The 23,137-nt window shown below is 47.5% G+C and overlaps 1 protein-coding gene across 1 annotated transcript in view; it reads right to left on the bottom strand.

The window, feature by feature from the left end:
• LOC119445252 (uncharacterized) overlaps positions 1-23,137 on the bottom strand; it is a 79,334-nt gene that overhangs the window by 43,664 nt on the left and 12,533 nt on the right. Inside the window, exon 5 of the mRNA XM_037709571.2 lies at positions 21,989-22,106. Coding sequence (XP_037565499.1) covers positions 21,989-22,106 — 118 coding nt within the window. The remainder of the gene's footprint in view (positions 1-21,988; positions 22,107-23,137) is intronic.

The raw sequence follows: 23,137 nt of genomic DNA on the forward strand, positions 1-23,137 counted from the left end.
AATGCATTTCTCCGCAAAGTTCGGGGATTAATATATCGAAACTGGTGTCATCCCGAGAATTCGTTTCAAGTGGATCCGCCTTCCAACTCCACGACTACAATTTGTAAACTGCAATATGGGCCATCAGGTAATTAGTTAAAAACCTAATTAGTGAATTTTGTCGATTAGTCGAATATGCATTTCAAATGCAAGTAATGTCCGCCTCTTCGAGTAGACCAGCTCATTAACTAGAATTGGGCTATCTGCCACAGGCAACCTTAAATAAATTTTGAAAGTGTTCGCTGAAACACCCTGTATATATAGTTCAAAAAATATCGGCTCTCGAGCTATCGGCTGATCTGGCCAGCGCTGCAGCTATCGTTTGTAAATATACTTGCAAATAGTCTCCTGTACTTAATCCTTCGTTCGCGTAACATTTTGGTGGAGCGTGCCGTTCCCAGTCCTCACCACGGAGCTCCGCAGCGGCCGCACCATAATCAAAATCATAATCAAAAAACATAATCAAAATTGTCCAACGTACGGCAGGATTCCAACCAACGACCCCTTGCACAGATGCTCTATCCATTACGCCACGGGTACTTTCCCTTTATTGTGTTGACGCTACGGGCGCATGCCTCAGCAGGTAGAATAGAACATTCATAAGAATTTCCCGCGTGCAAACCATCGCGTTGAGACACTCGGCGTGTTTTATTGCAATGCCAATTATATTGTCACGAGCCTCGAGAAGTAGCCCGGAAGGTTTAATAAACGTAGAGCAGCTGGCTCTTGGAAGACGCGACCGTCGGGGCTGGCTCGAGCAGAGAAGGAGCGCGCGGTCTTCTTTCTTCTCTTGGGCTCGACCCACTCTTGCCCTCGACCCACTACCTACAGGTGGCAATATCCCCCCTACCGAACAAAAGCATCGCCTCGATGCTAAAAAAAAAAAAATAGGCGTAGAAGACAAAGAAGAGGAAGGCAGGCAAAGCGAAAGTACACAAAAAAAAATGTAGCCGTCACGCCGGCACAGTCAATGAACGCAGAAGCAAGCTCCCAAAGATAAATGAAAAGTAGAAACAAAGAAGGGAATGAGAGAAAAAAAAATGAAAACAAAAAAATTACGGACGCGCAATGTACGGCTTCATGCGCACAACATGAACTATGTCTGAGGTCGGTTGTCTTTGTGTCCTACTCCGTGTCTGCGATGTTGTGTCCGGAACAACTTCGTAGTTTACGTCACTGACGCGGTGGAGCACTTTATACGGACCGAAATACCGGCTCAGAAGCTTTTCACAGAGGCCACGACGGCGAACGGGGGTCCACACCCGAACTTGGTCTCCGGGGTTGTAGGACACGTCCCTGTGGCGGATGTTGTAGCGTCGTGCGTCTGCCTGCTGCTGCTGGCCGATATGCAGCCGCGCGAGCTGCCGAGCTTCCTCAGCACGCTCTGCAAATTCCTCGGCGTCAGTTGTCAATTGGTCAGCGTCTTGACACGGCAGCATAGCGTCCAGCATCGTCTGGACTTCGCGACCGTAGAGAAGGCGAAAGGGCGTGAAGCGCGTCGTCTCTTGCACGGCGGTGTTATACGCGAAGGTCACGTAAGGCAAGATCCGATCCCATGTTTTGTGTTGAACGTCGATGTACATTGCGAGCATGTTTGTGACAGTCTTATTCAGTCGCTCGGTAAGTCCGTTGGTCTGCGGATGGTACGCGGTCGTCTTGCGATGCCTGGTGTTGCTCAATTCAAAAACTTCGTCCATAAGCTGCGCTGTGAAAGCTGTCCCTCTGTCGGTTATTACAGTGAAGGGAGCACCGTGACGCAAGACGATGTGGCGCATGAACTGCGCTACCTCTGAGGCCGTGGCTCGTGGGATCGCCTGCGTCTCAGCATAGCGTGTTAAATAATCAGTCGCGACGATCACCCATTTGTTACCGTCGGCCGAGAGAGGAAACGGTCCGAGAATGTCCATGCCGACTTGGTCGAAAGGCGTGTGAGGTGCTTCAATTGGCTGAAGTAAGCCAGCCGGTTTAACGGATGGTGTCTTGCGGCGCTGGCATTCACGGCAGCCTTTAACGTACTGTTTGACGCTTGCTGAAAGCCCGGGCCAATAGTACATTTCGCTTACTCTAGCGAGTGTTCGTGAAAAGCCTAAATGACCAAATGTCGGTTCGTCATGGCAAGCGAAGAGGATGTCGTCGCGCATGTCCCTTGGAACCACCAGGAGGTAAGCACGGCTGGTCGAACGAGCATTCTTCTTATGAAGCACGTTGTCTCGCAGACAGAAGGACGTCAGCGAGCGGGACAGATGGCGTGGTATGGTTGTGTCGCGGCCCTCTAAGTGATCGATGATCGGTCTAATCTCAGCGTCGTCACGCTGCCGTCTGCTCAAGTCCGACGAACTAATGGCGCCCAGGAAGCCGTCATCATCCTCTGTTTCCTGACTGGCAGGATCAATGGGTGCGCGGGACAGTGTGTCAGCGTCTTCATGCTTACGGCCAGACTTATAAACGATGGTGATGTCAAATTCCTGTAGCCGCAAGCTCCACCGTGCCAGTCGTCCTGAAGGGTCGCGCATGCTTGCCAACCAACAGAGGGCATGGTGGTCCGTCACTACTTTGAAGGGACGACCATAGAGATAGGGGCGAAACTTGATGATCGCCCACACGACCGCGAGGCACTCTTTCTCCGTAGTCGAATAATTCGCCTCGGCACGGGACAGGGAGCGGCTGGCATACGCTATAACTCTTTCCACTCCATCTTGAAGCTGGACGAGCACTGCGCCAAGGCCAATGCTGCTGGCGTCGGTATGCACCTCAGTATCAGCATCATCGTCAAAATGTGCAAGAACGGGTGCTGACTGCAGGCGCTGTCGTAATTCAGCAAAAGCCGCCTGTTGCTCATTATGCCACACAAATGGCGTATCGTCCCTCGTAAGGCGTGTCAGGGGTTCCGCTATCTTCGAAAAGCCTTTAATAAACCGGCGATAGTAGGCGCACAAACCCAGGAAGCGCCGGACGGCCTTCTTATCGGCAGGAGCTGGAAACGCGGCCACAGCGGCAAGCTTGTCGGGATCGGGTCGGACCCCTTTGGCGCTTACTACATGCCCGAGGAACTTGAGCTCTTCGTAACCAAACACTCAACGCGATTTTTCGGCGTCGTCAATAATTACACACTGAAATACAGATTTTAATGCGTTTTCTGAAGAACATTACTCACATTAACTGCACGATTTCCTTTTGCATCAGAATTTGAACGCCAGGTGGCGAAAGATGTGAAGGCGTGTTCCAGTCGTACAGGATGGTGCCCAGAAGCACCTCACGTCAGACAGATTTTCTTGCCGGAACGAATTCCAACACAGCCTACGCAGACCCTGCCGGCTTCTCCCGTAGTAGCCATGGCACCGCGTCCCTCACATCGCGCAAACATGCCGCCGCGTGTTGTCAGAACGCCGGCCACCAACGAAACACTAATCGCACTGAAGCAAGGCGGGCCCGCATACGCGCCATGACCACTCCGTGGTCCAGACGCAGAAACAACGTGCTGCAGCTCAACCCTGGAGGCGCCGAGGCGCGGCGCTGAGAGAACAGGCGGCCTAGAGTTACTATATTATACAGTAACTCTAAGGAGGCCGCGTGTTGTCTACACACCTCCCTCTTTCCTTGTTTGAGTGCGCTTGACCATGTTCTGCTATGCAAAGCCAACTCGTCCAAAAGTCGGTGCTCCTGAGGCGACAACGTCGACAAAACCTTGCAGTTCAAGAGCGCGAAACGGACGCACATCAGGCCCGCCGTGAGCACGCGGCAATACTGGGACGCGAGGCCGACGCAAGGCGACAACGCCGTGCCTGATAATCAGACGGTAGTTCTGGCTTGTAAAACCCCAGAAATTATTAATGCGTTAGCATTAGGACTGTCCATTCTATCGCCAACGTATATCACTAATAAGTGAATGGGCACACACTTAAATCAATGCGCCAAAGCAGGGGTGATGGCGACTACACCGACAGCACACGAATGTTCGAAGCTGAATTTTTCGTGGCGGTCCACGGAGTAAGCGAGTGGCTATCGATAATACGTCTTTGCTACAGGCTATTGCAAAGTACAGAGCATCTATGTTCCAAGCCCTTGTGCTCAACAAGAACAGATCTGTCGCGAGCGATTAGGCAGAGAACAACCAATCAGATAGTGACCACACCGAGGAACTTTACTGAGTCAGCAACATGACAAGCCATTCAATGTGTTTGCCAAATAAAGAAAGGAGCAAAACACACTAATCCTAATTTAATTTATAAGTGGTAAGTTTGGACAGCTTGGGATACATTTATAGCGCCACTTTTAGTACAAGCACCGCATACGCTGTTCGTGCCGTTTGGACAAGGCGTAATGAGCTCAGAAAGCGCTTACATGTCCTCTGAAGCTGTGGCCAAAGCTCCGTGTCATTCACCCAGTCACCGTCCACGATATCCGCCAATATAGAAGTTTACTGAGCCACACCGGGCGTCATGCCCATCCATTGTAAACAAGGAGGCAGCTGAGGCAAGCAATGGACGCGTCACCACGTGATCAAACATGGCAGCGCCCACGGGATCGGCGCGAAAATGGTCAATAGGCAAAGCACATTTAGAAGTAAGATCCACCAGCAACAACTCCCAGATTTATCTGATCGTACGAACGTCCCTGCAAAGAACATTGGTGGCACAGTGATTATGCGACCGAAGCAACGAGACCGCATATAAGATTTCTTTCCCCGTGAGAAAGATATAGCAATGGCCAGGTCAATGAGGCAGCCTGTGAAGAAAGGGCACTACATATTGACGAATATTGACTCGGTGGAATATAATTGCGATCGACGTCTGGTACCAAACACTTCTATCCCTTTTCATCAAAATCGACATCAGCACAGGAAATGCATGTCCTATGCACGCCTATGAGGCTGTCAACGATGACCAGATCCAAGGAGTAGTCAACGCAATCGAAGCAGGAGAAAAAAGTGAGAGTTTACTGCTTAACGTGGCGAGCGACATCCATCACATGATCGCAGCACTTGCTTTGGAATGCAACAGTCGAAGCGCCCTTATCAATTTTCAGGGACTGCGTTTGCCAAGAACACTAACGTAGTACAACTGCAGCGTGACAGTTCCGGCTCCCAAGAGATGCGACAAGACCTCAAAAAGGGCAACTCCAAACCCATTTGCACTAATGCACACACGGTCCCTACGCAGCCGAAATCACTGACAGATGCCCAGGAAAAGTCGGCTACAAGGAACTATCAGCAAGCCCACGGCAGTACTTGCTTAATCGACAGCATCCGTGACGAAATTAAGGAAGTCCTTGCAGCACTAATACCAGCCCTCAAGGCACACGTAAAGCTCGAAATCAAGACGCAGATTAAGAGCGAGATTCAGACGGATACTGATAAAGAGATACTGCATTACAAAGATAATTGTACAAAGATCTCGACGCCAAGAGTTCATGAAACTTGTGAAAGAATTGCGCTATGAGTTTGCAAAAGTCCGAAAAAGTCTTACAGCGGAGGAAAAGGCAGAGCTCCAAGTCATGCGCAAGCTTAAGTTTCAGGTCACCAAGAAACAAAGGCAACCAGTGTGAGATGTCTGATGAAAGCACATGCAGCGGGAGTCAGGATGGCATGTAAAACCCGAACTAAGCAAAATGCTACGTCTCCGCGCCAAAGCGAGACCTCTACTGATCTTTGAGTGGAACTGCAGAGACCTCGTCCACCACGCAATGTAGCTCAACAAGCTGTTCGGAGAGCCCAGTCTTCGACCAGATGCTTTGCTTCTGCAAAAGCTCAACGGCAATGACTGGCAACTCAGCGGTTACATAGCGTACACATCGTCACCAATTGAACATACTAGCAAATTTCGCGGCAGAGCACCAAGGACCACAGAAAAGCGTGGTCAATCAAGCTGCAGTCTACATATAGAGATTTTCCCGTCACAATTGAACACTTCCCAGTGGCGCACGAAGAACAGAGATGTGGTAGCGGTACACGTACGAGTATGGGCCCATTCACACTTGCGACTAGGCGAGGTCGCACGACCAATTGCGACTGGCGACCAGAAAGCTACTCAAGACGAACGATGTTCACACTTACAAATGCGACCGACGAGTCGCTAAACCGAAATGTCTCACGATATGCCGTTCACGTCTGCTTGAAATATCATATCGACGCGTAAAATAAGCGTCAGTGTATACGGTATCGCATCTCTTCGGTCGAAGGTTCATCCTTATCGTTGACACCAGTTATTAGATCTGGTAGGCGTTGGTTGCGGGAGTTGGGGGACGTTGAGGCGCACTTGGGAGAAACAGGAGGGATATATTTACATTATGTACAGTGATTAAAATACAAAATACTGAACAGTCGTAAATTGATCGACGGCCGGCAGCATCTCGGACGCTGCGGCCCGTGGCAAGAAGAGCTCTCGTCTCCTCGATTTGTCGCTCTTTTAACCCCTTCGGTCTCTCGGGGTCCCGTCATTTTTGGCCAATCGTCGAGCCAGCTCAGGTGTCGTCATTTTCCTCCCCTGGTATTGGCCCGTGCAAGTGCCGTCTTATTCGGCCAATGGGGACGCTCCGAGGGCTTCATTGTCCGATGGCTGATTTACCTCCGGTTTTGCCTCCTCGCCTGGAAGCGCTCGGCTGAAGGAGACGGGACGTTCTCGGAACGGCCCTCCAGAGCTGCAAAACCGCTTTGCACTCGACCAAGGCTTCCTTCCTGGAACGGTGCCAGCCTCCCGTTCCACTTTTGGGAAGAGTCAAGCAGGGGGAGAGACAATAGCTCGACGTGCGGTGCGTGAGGTAGGAGTCGCCAACCTGTCTGACGGGTCCGGAGCGTGGTTGACGCGCCTCGGTGCACCATAATTGGAACGCGACGACCTTTTAAGGTGGTGGGGAAACTTGGGTGATTCCGGGAAAGGGTCCGTATCTAACAACGGACGTCCTGTTCCTTCGCATCTGATTGGTTCAGCGTTCTGCGACTGCGGTCGCGCGACTGAAAAATCGAGCAGTGAGCGACTGGCCCGAAACAGTCGCATTTCGAGAAAAGCGAGCATTTGCGACTACTTACGACTGGTCGCTTTGCGACTAACTTGGTCGCGCGACCTCGACTAGTCGCAAGTGTGAATGGGCCCTAACAGGGTGTACGGAAGAGAGTGCTCGTTTCCGTCTACATTCGTCCAGAACAGAAATCATCCGGCGGATCGAGGCTTCATGACTAAACCATATCGTGTCCACGCCTGATGGGGATCCCATAGCTAGGAGGCGACTTTAGCGTTCGCCACTCGTCGTGGGGCTACAATCTCGACAGTACACGAGGGCATTCCTGCCCAGAGGCTGTTCTATGTAATGATCTAGTTCTTTTGAACTACACTGACTTTTCTACGCGTATCGGCCAGTACAAGGGACAACATGACACTATTGGGCGCGAGGCCCACCACTGGAGATGTGGGCGCTGCAAACGTTTTGACGTGCAAAGGGAAGCGGACGGTTGGAACGCGTTTTTTAACCGCGATTGCTTAGTGTTTTCCCCTTGAAACCATCCTTGTTTTGCACTCACTTCATGCGCGCGGACACATACAGGGTGTTTCAGCGAACACTTTCAAAATTTATTTAATGGTTGTCTGTGGCAGATAGCCCAATTCTAGTTAATGATCTGGTCTACTCGAAGAGGCGCACATTACTTGCACAAAAAATTGAAATGAATAATCGGCTAATTACCAAAAATTCACTAATTAAGTTTTTAACTAATTACCTGATGGTCCATATTGCAATTTATAAATTGTAGCCGTGGAATTCACGAGGCGATATCCACTTAGAATTAATTCTCAGGACGACACCAGCTCTGAGATATTAATTCCCGAACTTTGCGGAGAAGTGCATTGGCACTTCTCCGCAGTATCACACGGTGTATTTTCGATCGCGAGCGGGCCCGATCAAGACCAAATTTCTCGATCGCGATTGGCCCCTTTGTGCAAGCTGCGGAAGGGAGTCAGTCGTCGAAAAATTCCATCCCGATCTGGCTCGATCGCGATGGAAAATGCACCGTGTGACAACCGTACAAGATTCGCGCAATAAATTAAGAAGCAACATACAAATATTAAAATCGTGCCGCAGAAAAACGTGTGCTCGTCGTCACACTGGCGAAAGTTTAAAATGTTACCTAGCTACAACGTCACAACAGGAACCCCTGTCAAAAAAAAAAAAAATAACAAAGCTAAACTCTCTGAATGACGCGCGCACGTGCATATAGCTCTCACGTGTGCCTCAAATCACGTGAGAAAGGTCGCGCTGCATGCACCTCCCACAAAACAGAGAAACCACTTGCGTCGTGCTCCATGGGGGTATGGGTGGTAAGCAAGAATATAAATTTGCGAACGCTATTTGTCGTGTCAACCGAGGCCCGTTTGTAGATGCAAACCTACAATAAATGTTGCGGTGGACACGTTGAGACCTTTCTTGCAGCAATAATATGTTTCTTTACCGCAAGCACACGCTAAAGCCCATTTGATGCTTAGTTTGAATTCGACACAATGGTTTCTTAGATTTTACAAAAGCAGCGGACTCGATCGGCCTCCGTGGTTTCCATGTCGGTGGCCATAGCAGACGTCGGTGGCCTATATAGCAGACGACACGGCAATCGGGGCGATGTCTAAGGCTTCATAAGGACGTTAATTTTTTTTCGGAACAGTTATTTAACATGTACAATCAGTGAGGAAGCCATATCGGTATTTTACTGATTTCGTCAAAGGGAAACACAGTAATAACAAAAGAGGACGCGAAAGCGGCTGCGGGTGCCGAGCAGGAGAGGGCTGGCGGAGCAGTCCAACTTTGCACGTCACAGGGATGGCTCCGCATAGCGGCGCCACGGTATGTCCTCGCCCCCAATACGCCAGACCTGGCGTGGGTGTCGGCATGTCAGAAGGCGAATGGCACACCCAATGCCATGGGCAGTGACCATCTGCCAATTTGCGTGACGCTGACCAAACGTCGTCCCACTACGAGCGTAACGAGACATGTGCACTGAGATTCGTTTCATCAGTCTCTTATCGACGGAGACGACGAAAACAAAGCGGAAAACGACCCTATACAAACAATACAGCGGGCTCTAGAAATGGCCACCACTAACGTGAAAGTTACGAAGCGACAACCTGGGCTGCGATCGCGCAAACAGCTCGCTTTCCGCACCTTCGGTTTGACTGCTACGTCACAATGTGGGAAATCTGCGGTACCGCCCCGCTCTCTCTGACGGCCGCTGACGCAATCACAATTCTGATCAATCCAGAGAGGGCAAGCGAAGGAACGGAAAAGCGAGCTGTTCGCGCGATCGCGCCCCTGCTCCGGACTTGCACTTGCTAAATCTCGGCGGCCAGACTTCGGGGTCCTCGAGAGTTTATGCGGGAGGTTCGCACGCCACACCTCCGAGCCAGGCTCAACCTTGCTACAGCCCGTGCTCGAAAGTACGCCCTGGAGCCGTATCGCCAGAAATGGAAAGAACACTGCAACCACAAGACTCAACACGCCTCTCTGTGGAACACCTTCAAGGAGATGCAAAGAGATGCAAAACAAGGTCGCCATCGAAGAACTTGGCTCTATATCTAAACAATAATAGAGAAAACTGTCCCTCGACACTGGCGAACAATTGTGCTCGCAAGGTGAGAGGCATTATGACCCCACTTGCTATGAAAGAGATTAAGTGAGTGGGGATAACCCAAGGAATTCCCTTTTCACTATGGCCGAGCGTCTCGCTCGGCCTAAAGCCCCTCCATCCACGCGCCACCTCCGCTTTTGCTGGTCGGCGAAAACGTGTATGGAGGGGCTTTAGCTCGGCCGACAGGATGTCAGTACACCAGCATCCTTGGCCCTGACAGCATAAGCTATAGCGCCCTTCAAAATCTTCCGGCAGGCAGAGCCATCCTTAAGTGACCAGTTTACTGCCCATCCCTGAAAAGACACCACCTTGATCACTCCGCATTAGTCAACCATCAAACGATGCCCGCAACGTGGATCCTAGTAATGCGTCGCGGATAGAGAAGGAGGCTAACGCGCACGCAGACTCTACCGAGCACTTGCCTACACTTCACATGTACACAAATGCGACCTTTCACCAAGACGAAATTATCTGTGGTCTGGCCCAACGCCAACTGGGGTAAACGCGAAGGCAAGTTGCTGCACGGAACTCGAAGCCTCAATGGCGCAGCAACAACGGCCATACTTGAAGCTGCTCGCTATGTAGCCGCTTTGCCGGAACCGCCTGACCCCATGATTCGCACATTACGTCGAGAAGCAGTACGAGAGTGCGGCAAGAACGTCACAAACAGCCGCCTCGTTCGGCAAATGAATACTGCGAGATGGGCCAACAAGCAAAGTTGCGCCGACGAGCTATTTTGGCCAACCTACTTCCAGACGTTCCATCCCGATAGGCTACGGTACAGCGACTACAGTCATTCTACGCCGCCTCCGAACTGAAACAGCGGTTGTGGCACGCTTAACAAGCTGTTGGGCGGAATCTGTACACGATGTGACCAAGGAGCTTTGGCCACCATTCCGCACCTTTTGTGGGACATCCCAGCCCATTCACGCCACCGGGACATCGCCTTCTCGGGACTACCACCATATATTTCCAAGACTGGCAATTACGAGGCATGGATCCGCCCTGAAGGATACACGCGACAATGCAAGGCAGTACCGGATTCGCTCCTCGGTTTCGTCAATGAGGCGCAGCTTAAGGAATACATCTAAAAGCGCCTCGCTCTCAAACCCTCCTTCACATTTTCTTTTCTCCACGTGAATGATGTCCTCCCGACAAGATGGAGAAGTATTTCAATCAACAAATTTCAACAACGCTCGTTGTTCACACTTCTGTTCCTGCGCCAGCATGACGACGGTGGCCGTAACGAAGAGCCGACACCTGGCACCTGTGCGTGGCATATATTCTCCACGCAACTCCTTTACTTGTACCACACAGCGCTCCGTGCAGTACGCTCCAATCTTTTGAAAGGCGGCGGTTCGAAGTTTGTTAACAAAGGGCCTCGTGTTCTTCTAGCATCGTCACAAGTAAAAGTGTTCTTCCTGGCGTTGTACTGCACATTCACGCGGTGGTGTCGTTCGATCTCGGATTCTATCAGTGACAGGCCGCAGTATCAGTAAGCTCGTCCTTGGCGCTTACCTTCGCCTTTCCCCATTGTGGGTCCGACGCAACTCATCTCGTTGAGCGACGGTTTCGCTGAGCAGTTTTGGCATCTATAAGCTGCGAAGGAAAGCATGTTGGATTCTGTTGGCGTGGCATTCATCGCAAGTTATTTAGATTTTTCCAGCGAGGGTAGCGAATACCCGTATTAGCAAGAATTACGTCGACGGCGTACTTAGTCGTTATTGCATAAAGAGTGCTATTCATACTGTGAACAGCCACGCCCTCCCTTTTTCTCATTCGCATACCTGAATTTACCTAATGCCCCACAGCACAGACCAACGTACTAGCATGGTCGATAAAAATTGCATTCATGGCTTGGCATTTCGGCGACCAGACGCTGGCTCAATATTTGTTCACGTTCACACGAGCGGTCATTCATGGTAAGACTGTTTTGTACGCACTAAACGGACCCGTCAGTACTGACGATGAGGTCTCCAACAAACTGGCAACCCCCTTACGCGACGGACTCGCATCATGTTTGTGTCCGTGAGTGAGATCTTTTCGTTTAGTTTGTGTTGTGAAACTTCTTGTTCAAATAATCCCCGATCGCATGAGCAACGTTCTCATTTACGTACTTCCACGCGACGCTGAAAGCAGTGTAATAGACAACTGAGGCGTAAGTGCGGCTACTCAAATAAACGATACAAACTGTATAAACGACTAAATGCTAAACTACACTTGAGTGTTTTCCTTAGCGCGCGTTCTCTAGCAAACGTGCACTGCCACTTTCAGGTTAACGCTTTCCACCATAGGGCCGCTGCCCATCCCTCGACTGCCGCCATGCCATGCGCTTATCATAACATTCTTTCATGGGCGCTTTGGATACACTTTCTCTGTCTCACAAAAAGTACAGGCCGCAGAGTAGAGCCTCCTACCCGCCTGCTTATTCCTTTCCGGGGAAGCATTCGGGCGGGCGTTTGTATAGTCCAGCGTCCCAGAACACTACACAAAAAGGACGCCATACAAACGGAACAATGTTTGTTAGTTTTTATTGCGATAGCAATTATATGGACACTTCTACCGGATTTCTGCCGTCGTCGTCGCCGTCGCCGTGAGGTTCCCTATAGATAAAATCTTCGCCGCGCGCCGTATGCCCGAGCGGAAGCGTGCGGGGACGCGCGCTATCACGGAGAGCGAACGCCCTCAATCACCCACGCGCAAGCAAGGAAGCGGGAAGCCAGCCCCGGAGGGAGCGCGGGGGGGGGGGGGGGGGGGGCGCACTTCTACGCTGCCAACAACCGCGCTCGTCGCTCCTCCGCACCGTCTCTTATCTCCACACGGCTCTGACCTTTATGCGCCGTGCATTCGCCGCTCAGTTTCCGTTGAAGCGATAGACCGCACGTACCTTCGCCCGCTGCTGCGGCGTATATATGTGCTTGCTGCCAGCGTTTTGACAGTCGTCGTCTGCAGTCATTCAGTGTGATCTATTCATGTTTGTTTGTGCGCGCTCACACCACGCTTGTTCAATCAGTTAGTAATAGTCGGGCCACATTTTCCAACGCACGCTACACATGCAATGCTGCCCGGGTCGGCAGTGCAGCGCTCCAGGTGTGTCCCTTCACACGCGCTGCCCACGGGAAGCGCTTCTCATCAACACCACCGTTTCACACGCGCCTCCTCGTGGTCATCGAGTCTCTCTTCATGTCGGTCTACTTACGCCGCAGCACACCTGCTTACTTAATCAGCTCATGTTTACTACAATTCATATTGCTACCAAAGCCGCTCACCTTACTTCGTATGACATTGCTGTGTTGCTATCGCATTCATTGCTTCGCCCTTAGGGCGAAACTGTGACATTTTTTCTCTCTCTCTCTCACTATTTGACAGGTGTCGTCCAGTAGCGAACCAGACCAAGCTTGCCTTTTTGTATTTCACGCACAAACCGCGTCGCGTGAGAACACGGATTCCGTAGCATTATCGTACGCGTATGAATGGATGTTCTTGACCAGAAAAAGTTATTAGATGTCACCCCGCTTGGTCGCTGCTTGCATTAGAATGCAATGCAGTCATCTTTTACAGATAATCAATTAATCAGCCCCGAGCTAACATTGTCAAAATCCATTACCATCAAGAACAGCTCGGCGTCGCCACGCGTTTTCCCTTTTTTTTTTTTTTTTTTTTTCGTGTGCTCTCCGGCCAGCCTAACTAAGCACTCGCTGCCGGTAAGGTCTAACATACACTATCTGGTATTCGATATGGATCTTTATCCAGCCAGTCTTGCACAGTGTCATTTCACCACGCTAGCTATCAACCTGTGGCTACGAAGATGGTGTGCTAAGTGATCAACAAAAAGGCCGAGCGCGGCTTCGCCTATGGGAGGGAGCAGGGGAGACCGCACCTGGCAAAGACAGCGAACGAGATAAATGGTAGCGGCATCAGGAGGGCTAAAGAAGCCGCGGACACTGGAGCAAAGTGAGAGCCGAGCCTAAGGCTGGTAATCGCGGCCGCGCATAATTAACTTAACGAGCTATAGCAATGCAAATGCAAGCTCTTCGGTCAAGACGATATGTGCACGCGGCTTTCCTTATCGGTCTCCGCGGCATGACATAATTAGAACGGCTAATCACGCGCGCGTTTTCGCGTTGCTACACGGATGATGCAACGGTTAATAACCTCAGCGATGAACCACGCGTCCCGACATCACGAGTGAGCAGTGCAGAGTAAGATGAAAAACGTGCTTCGCTGCAGACGATCGATGTCAAAGCGCGTAGGCGTGATGACTATGCCGTAGGCTAGCGTATGGCTTAGACGACAATGCCTCGTAAACAATACCATGTCATAGTAGTGTAGTAGGTCAGTTAAGTACTGCGGAAGGCCACATTTGCAGACACAGCCTTACGAGTTTATGTTCCCGACGGCTTTACTAGAACATTAAAACAAGATAATATTTCGTGTTTTGCCTAAGTGTTACAAAGTTACATACTATTTTATTAGATGTCTAGTCGACAGAAGTTCAGCATGCCAGACGCACAGCGTCTGCAGTCTGCTATATATGCAGCGTCTGCTTATTTTGAGCCAAACATGCCTTGTATTTATTCTGCAGAAGAACTATAGAAAGTCGCAAGCTGTCATTTCTGCAAGTGTCTTCCCTTGTTTGGCAAAACCGCGGAGTGCAGCCATACAAGCGTTTACACAATTGATTGCGTTGCTTAATACAACCACAAGTTAAGAGGGTTGATGGTTTCATTTGTAAACTTTATCCTGAAGAAACGATACAGTTGTCAGATATAAAGTTAACGTTTGTAGCAGACCATGCGTGTTGGCAATACTCCCCCGAGGCGGTTAGGTCATTACTCCAGTACAAGTCTGATCATTCCAAACTAGTAAAAAGTGAAACATGTGTAATGCATTCAATCTTCAGTACCTTGCCACCGCAGAACGCAAGCTAGCTTTTGAGAGCAGGTGCTCAGACTCAGGGAAGATGGATATCTAGAGTGGATGATCACAAAAATTTTTTCTAAATAAAAAGAAGTAATGTCTATTAAGAGTAAGTCATTTTGGAAACCTGTTGGCAATGGTTCTGTGAAGTGAAATAATGCAGTTGAGTTTATTATGAAATGTTTCAGCAAACACTTTCAAAAATTTTTAAAGTTGCCTGTGGCAGATAGCACAATTCTAGTTCATGAGCTGGTCTACTCGAAGAGGCGGACATTACTTGCACAAAAAATTGGAATGCATAATAGACTATTCAACAAAATTCACTAATTAAGTTTTCAACGAATTACCTTATGGCCCATATTGCAATTTACAAATTGTAGCCATGGAGTTCGCAATGCGGATCCACTTGGAACGATTCTCAAGATGACACCAGTTTCGAGATATTCACAAACGTTGCGGATAAATACATTGGCGTTCCAGTTACTTTTGTGCTTCAATTCATAAAATATTTTGTTAAGAAATGTTTTGTTTGTGCTCCAAGACAAACGGAAGTAGATGACACGACGTCCCATGACACAGGGCCAGTGAAGGTGAAGTTCAGCCCCGATCACTCGGCGAACGAGTTGAGGAGAAAAAGCATGACTATGGAGGAGGGTAACTTGTAATCGTCCAGAGCTCTCTTAATATGAGATGCTTCACACAAATTGTGGTGCGAATGTTTTACTGTAGCTGTACACTCCGCGTCTACATAATTTGTCCGAACCGTTTCAGGGACCCTTTAATTCCCGAACTTTGCAGAGAAATGCATTGGCGTTCCAGTTACTTTTGTGCTTCAATTCATAAAATATTTTGTTAAGAAATGTTTTGTTTGTGCTCCAAGACAAACGGAAGTAGATGACACGACGTCCCATGACACAGGGCCAGTGAAGGTGAAGTTCAGCCCCGATCACTCGGCGAACGAGTTGAGGAGAAAAAGCATGACTATGGAGGAGGGTAACTTGTAATCGTCCAGAGCTCTCTTAATATGAGATGCTTCACACAAATTGTGGTGCGAATGTTTTACTGTAGCTGTACACTCCGCGTCTACATAATTTGTCCGAACCGTTTCAGGGACCCTTTAATTCCCGAACTTTGCAGAGAAATGCATTGGCGTTTCAGTTACTTTCTTAACAAAACGTCATTTGATGCATTGAAGCACAAAAATAACTGGAATGCCAATGCATTTCTCTGCAAAGTTTGGGAATTAATATCTCGGAAGTGGTGTGTGTCATCCTGAGAATTCGTTCCAAGTGAATCCACCTTGCAAACTCCATGGCTAGAATTTGGAAATTACAATATAGGCCATAAGGTCATTAGTTTACAAATTAATTAGTGAATTTATGTTAATTAGATGATTATGCCTCTTCGAGCAGACCAGCTCTGGGACTAGAATTTTAGCTATATGCCACAGGCAACCTTTAAAAATTTTTGAAAGTGTTCACTGAAACACCCTGTATATGGGCACAAGCTGTCACATAGATCAAAATGTGAAGTGAATCAGTTAATCAAATGCAAAAAATCAAAAAACTGTCATCCACCCAACAGTAGCCCGAAGCTACAAAGCTTCATGCTTTGTGCACATGCCCGGTGTGCCCCCCCCACACCTCTAGCTACACTCCTGCTTTATGTGAACTATGACAGCAGTTGCTTGCCTTTCATACTTCACCATGCCCCCATACAAATGCAGAAACTGCAGAGTGATTTCACCAAGCAACTACATGCAAGTAACAAAAGGGGGCAAGCACAGCTTCCACTGCACACAGCATTCAACACACCAAAACGCAAAAAGATGTTGTTACATATTGTGAGGTAAAAGCAACATTTCATTTGTTCATATTTGAAATTTCCCAGTCAGTTAACTAGCCACTAAACACATAAGCCAATCTCCTCCATATTTTTTACATCTATATTTACTAGAGTTGGGCAAACTTTTTCAAATAGGAATCGCATATGAATAGTAAGTATGGTATCTCGAATTGGCAAATGCAGATGCATATATTTACAGCAGGATTATTTATTTTGGCATAATTAGGTGCCACGCTTGTACTGACTTGAGAAAAAAAAGACACAGCCAACTATCACGAATGATTAAGATCAGATCTAAACACAAGATGACTAACTGTCCTTAAAGAACTGCAAAAATATCCTCTCAACAGTCATTAAGGCCCTGGTTGTAAACAAGCTTTCCAGCAGGGGTACGGCTAGCTTTACAAAAAAGCTAAACAGATGGTTGTCGAAAAACAATCAGGGCCTATGTTCGCAAAACAGCTCTCATGCTACAAGTGTTTGTAAGAGCAAATATCAGCCAATCGTGATGGTGGACATGTTATAAGTGAAGGTGGCCATCCAATGGCAAAGGTGACCTTACGAGGGAAAAGCTTTGTTACTTCGGCCCCAGAAGCTACGGAAAAGAAACAGCTGTTGAAGGACTTGTGTGTCATAGACAATGTAAAAAACACCGACCGTTGCAAGAAAAACATCACTGGCTGTAGCATAAAAGATCGGCAGCATGTTACACTCCTGTAACACCTGAAGGGGAAAGTCTGCTGCGCACTTGGTAACGTGCCGTCTCGCATCGTCGCGTTGCTGCTTTCACAGTTCAGCCACAAAGAAAGAAATTCAACAAGAGGGGACACTTGCGAAAACTGGCAACGGGAAATACGTCACGCTAGCATTAACATCAGTCGATAGCTGCCACAAGCATCGAAAAAGAATGTGAAGTAAATTTAACAGAAATTGTTTTTTTTTTCTTTCTTTCCCGCTAAAACTAAAACATTTTTGGTATAACTGAACTCATACTTTGAGACTTATCTTTCTTGTGTTACCTAGCAACAAGCTAACGGCATGCCAGATGCGCCACATGCATGCGTCATGCGCCAGACATGCCACCGAAGTGAGCGAGGCGGGCTGCGCATGTGAGCATTCAGCAACCCGTGGACCCATCTGTTGTTTTTTATTGCGATAGTTTTTATTGCGATAGCAATTATATGGACACTCCAAAGCAGATTTCTGCCGTCAGCGTCGCCGTGAGGTTCCGTATGGCGTCAACGGCGATGAAATCGTCGCCGCGCTCCAGACGCTGTATGTGCGAGTGAAAGGACGCAAGGGACGCGCGCTTTCACGGGGAGCGAACGCACGTCGGAAAGCAAACGTGCGTTCTGTGCCGTGCTCCCTGAAGGGCTGCAGAATTAAGCGTCTCTTTCCTCCTTTCCATATATAGAGAGCAAACGCAACTTTTTCCGTCGCGCAAAAAGCTGTGGGGGGAGGGAGGGAGGGGAGGCGACGTTTAGCTGCGGCACCAAATACGTATTTATATAAAAATGCCGCATGCGTTTGGTGCGAACGCGGGCAAAACGCCGACGGCGTCAACAACAGTTCTGCGCGTTGCTGGTGCTGCTGCATGTCCAAGTTTATACCGCTGATAAAACTACTATCCTTACTCCGTATAGCTTTCTACTAATTTGCTATAGCAATTGGTGCTTCGCCTTTCGGGTGAAACTGCGACAAATTTTTTCTTCTTCTTCTTGTTTTTTTTAAATGCTAAGCATTTCTTGGCGAACATTTGCCACTTTGAGAGTATCTATCCAGCCGTCTACGTCTTGGTGCTTTCATGGTCATTTCGTTAACTTGGTATGTACCAAAATTAGCATAGTATGACAAGATTGTACGACGAACATAAATGATAGGTCATGACATGAATGTCATGTAGGTCATGAAACAGCCACCTATGTCTTGGTGCTCTCATGGTCGTTTCGTTAACTTGGTATGTACCAACATGACAAGAGTGTATGACGAACATAAATGATAGGTCATGACATGAATGTCACGACATGTGTGTCATGTAGGTAACAGCTGCCTAGGTCTTCTCAGTGTTCTCATGATCGTTTCATTAACTTGGTAGGCTCCCCACACACTGCTTCGCATAACGTCGATTCCCACAAGGCGAGGGATCTGTCGGCATTTCTTATGTTTTTTTAAATTTTGTGATGTCGCCTGGTTTCTTAGGCTACCGGCTTATTCTTCCGTTTCTTCTGCACTTCGAATGGCACCACTGCACTATTGGACAATGGCAAGGTGAGAAATTTTTTTTCAGAGTCTGAGACGCATTTCAAGCATATAGGCTTATGGCACGAAGCAGTGAGTTGTGATGCAGTCAACGAAAAACAGCGTTTGGTGTGTATTGAATCCGACTAGGACATGTTTGCGACGATTTCTATGGGCCCAGACATTAACTAATTTCGCTACTATTTTGGGATACTTTTGAGGCACTTTGGCCGCACCAGGCATTGTGACGCAGTAGCAATAAACAGCTCGGCGGTGGTGCTCAGATAGTTTTGCGTGTACTGCATCTTACTAGGACAAGTTCGTGGCACTTTCTCTGACACCCAACATTACTGAAAAGTGATTTCGTTACTTTTTGGGGTACATTTTTGGCACGCTGGCCACACCGGCCATTGTGAAGTAGTTAACAATAAGCAGCTTGGATGTGGTGACAAAGTTAGTTTGGCGTGTACTGAATCTTGTGGGCAAGCTTCTGACGCTTTTTATGGCCCCGCAACAATGTACTATACCTTCTTTTGGTACTCACGCTTGTCGAGAACACAACGAGCGATTGCCAAGAGTGATAACACGGGAGTGTGTTGCTTGCACAGGTAGAACGAGCAAAACATAATGCCGAGAAGTTCAAATACCAGGAACATTCAACTTGAAAATTCCTTCTTCTGAACGACTGGAAACAGGCTTTGCACCCACGCATTTGTCTTGATTGCGAGTAGAAGGCATTCTGCAAGCGTCTAGCAACTACAACTGAAGTAAAATTTTGTGAACATAGGGGGAACAATACACCAAGTACACCAGAGTAGGGAGGGAGGGAGTACACCAAGGTACATATTATGGTGAAGTAATATGTGTGTTAATGAATTACTGGCTTACTAAAGATTTCAGCAAGTGCTCAGCAACTTTTTAAACTATGCGATATAATTCAGCAAACTAAATCTTTTATTGAAACTGCTCGAGAAGAACAACTTTGCTGGAAATTTGGTTATAATTCTGCAAGGTCGCACACATCTGCTGTCTTTTTTTCTTGTGAATATTGCAAGTCATTTACATGTATGTTGATTGTACTTCATTGTGTATAACCTCGAAAATACTATTACCTAGCGACACATGCGCGCTTTACATAGACTCAAACAGCAAGTACAATTATTTGTTTAATTAGGAAAATCGTCTGCAACAAATGTGCATTTTTTGATGTGCGCTGCACTAATGCTACTGGGCGGGATCTGGAACCTCTAGGCACTCACTGCCTTTTGTCCCTGTATCATATGTAGAATTTATATAGTGTCAAGGAATAAATGCAAATTCAAATAATTTTTCGGGCCCCCATTGCTCACCATGTGTGATTAATAAATTGGTTAATAAATTGGTTAATAAATTAATAAATTGGCCCCTGATGCGACTGAACAGTAAATGCAAAAAAAAAATTAAAAAAAGCAGCGCCGATTAGCGCAGCCGGCGTAATGCGTACCGGCTAGCGTTCAAAACACGCGCGCCTAAAACCGAAACCGGAAGTGTGGTTCAGGTTTTAACATCAGCCGCTTAGTGCGCTACAGTCAATTGGCTGCTGGGCTCTATGGGAGTGTCCACTCTTGTTGGATTTCTTTCTCTATGGTTCAGCTTTTTCGGCTCGTTTTTGATGCTAAGCTGCTGCTTCGCACGCTCGTATAGCAGGGTCACACTCGTGCCAACGACGTTTATCTAACTTTAAGTTGCATCCTCTCAGGAGGGGATTGAAACGTATGCTGTTCTGTGTGTTGTATGGGTGATTTCAATGAAAGTATGCACTGTTCGCTTCACTTTGCTAAGCGCTTGTAGCCTCAGCCTCACGGGGGTATGAGCCATTTCATTTCTTGCGTGCTTACGGAGATATGAGCTTTTGCTTACGGGGGGTATGAGCCATTAAGAAGGTAGCGTTTTTTTTTTTTTAACCACTCGACTAGACACCACGTTTCTGTACGTTGTATGCGTGATTCCTACGAACGTATGCACTGTTGGCTTCACTTTTCTGAATGCTTGCAGCCTCTGCATTAGGGATGAGCCAGTGCCAGGGATGAGCCAGTGCATTTTTGCTTGCTTAGGGGGGTATAAGCCATTGCTGATGATGACAATTTTTGTACCACTGGACCGGACGACGCATTTTGTTCAAGGCTTTCCAGGGTATGAGCCACTTAAGGCTCCTGCCTTAAAAGATAAAATTGCTAGACGACTAGACCACAAGAAACACTAAATGACAGACTACAAGCAAAAATCGCAGATTACCATGTAGGCTTCTGCCACGAAACCAAAGACAAGACTTGCATTACCTATTTTGTTTCTGCATTGCTTCAAAAATTTTTGGTGTTGTTGCACTTTTGATAATTTGCTTTGTTTAGCAGCCAGAGAACAGTAACCCGACTTTAACAGTCCGTTGGTGCAAAATATTTTATTAGTATCGGTATTCGCATTGGATTAATATCAGGCAGGCCATGTAATGTGTAGGATAGATAACCGGTGGACCATTAAGGTTACAGAATGGATACCAAGAGAAGGGAAGCGCAGTCGAGGACGGCAGAAAACTAGGTGGGGTGCTGAAGTTAGGAAATTTGCAGGTGCAAGTTGTAATCAGTTAGTGAAAGCCAGGGGTAATAGGAGATCGCAGGGAGAGGCCTTCGTCTTGCAGTGGACATAAATATAGGCTGATGATAATGATGATCGGTATTCAAAAATGCCGAACAGTTCATTTTCGAAGACAAATAGTTAGTGTGTAATATTTAATTCTTATTCGAAGCTTCGAATATGTTTGCTTACACCTAGAATCTACGCAACATTTAAAAAATTATTGGAGCTATGATCAGCACCGCTTTTAAAAATAAAATAAATTCTGTGGTTACACATGCCAAAATCGTTATCTGATTATGAGGCACACCAAAGTGGGGAACTCTGGATTAATTTCAACTAATTGGGGTTTTTTAATCTGCACCTAAATCTAAGTGCAGGAGAATTGTTGCATTTAACCCTGATTGAAATGCAACCGTCATGGCCGAACCTCATTCTCAGCAGTGCATCGCCCATACTCGCTGAGCTACCACAGCAGGTCAGCAGTGCTTTGAAAAGCATCTGAAGATCACTGCAAACAGACCAACCAGTACTAATGTTCTTGGCCCACTGTCTATGCATTATCACAGTAGACCTCCTACTGTGCAAGTTTTTATTTACGAGTAAATTAAGCTAGGAGCTGAGGTTGCCAGCAGAAATAGCAACATTATGGTTGTGCCAACACTAGCTGCAAGCACGCTTAAACATTACGGTATGTTATGTAGATGCATTGCCAAAATGGAGCACACTTACTCTGGGTGGTTTGATTGCGCAACTGTGCAGAGGGTTTCATGAATCTTTGTCTCGTAGGGGCCCAGTCTCATTATTAACAGGGACATTAAAAGCACCAATGCCGCATCACTTATGATACCTGTGAGAGAAAGATAATGGGCATATCTCACACATCAAAAAACTAAAAAAATTATATAAGTATAAAAGCTGCTTAATGACACCATTTTCACAACACAGCATAAACAAAGCATTGGATCACATTGACAAATTTGGATGTCCCAAGGCAACACAGGCTGTGAGAGAAACCGTAGTTTGTTTCTTTGTTTGCATGTGTGCGAGAGGGGGGATGATGTAAGAGGTCTTCATATTAGTTTTGACCACCTGGAATTTTTTTTTTAATGTGCACCCAAAGCTTTGTGTTCTGCCCCCTCATAATGCAGTCACCGTGGCCAAGAATACAACTGTGATTTCTGAATTTGCAGCAGATTCACCATAGGCCACCACGGCAAGTAACACACTACTCATTTAAATGCAGTAACCCAAACCAAGTAGGCTTGAAATGAAGCCACAGACAAGAAACATGGGTAACGTGCAATATGAATTAATGTTTCACTCCAGTCACTAAACAATGCTGACAATTCAGCGATGCTTGCAAACTTGATTGGTGCCACTGTGGAGCACTCCAGTCTAGCCTTTCCCATGCAATGGGCAGGTCTCACTCTTCTGGAAATCCTACAGCTTCACCTGTTGAATGCGCTCTGTGCTGTTGCCATATTGCATGGCACAAATTGTCAAAGAAAAAGTTATTTGGTGCCCTTGTGTTGAGAGGTAACAGTCAGTAGTCTGGTTTCCATAAGTTTTAAATGTCCAGTAGAGTTTGCATCGGCAACATATGCTCCTGTTTGCCAAGGTGAGAACTCAGCTTTGTCAACATATATAAACCCCAGCGAGGAAGCAGTGCAGGTGAGCTTCACAAGTCTACGTTAGTTGAAATAATAGCAAATAACGCCATAATAAAGCTTTAATGACGTTACACAAATTGACATGGCTGGTTATGCCAGGGTGCTTCACATTCCCTCTATCTGACCCAAGCTGTACATACAACCAATCAGGCGCATAGCCAGGGGGGGGGGGGCTGATGGGGCTTCAGCCCCCCCCCCCCCGGAATTT

The sequence above is a fragment of the Dermacentor silvarum genome, chromosome 3, assembly GCF_013339745.2.
Source record: "Dermacentor silvarum isolate Dsil-2018 chromosome 3, BIME_Dsil_1.4, whole genome shotgun sequence".
In the NCBI taxonomy this organism is placed as follows: Eukaryota; Metazoa; Arthropoda; class Arachnida; order Ixodida; family Ixodidae; genus Dermacentor; species Dermacentor silvarum.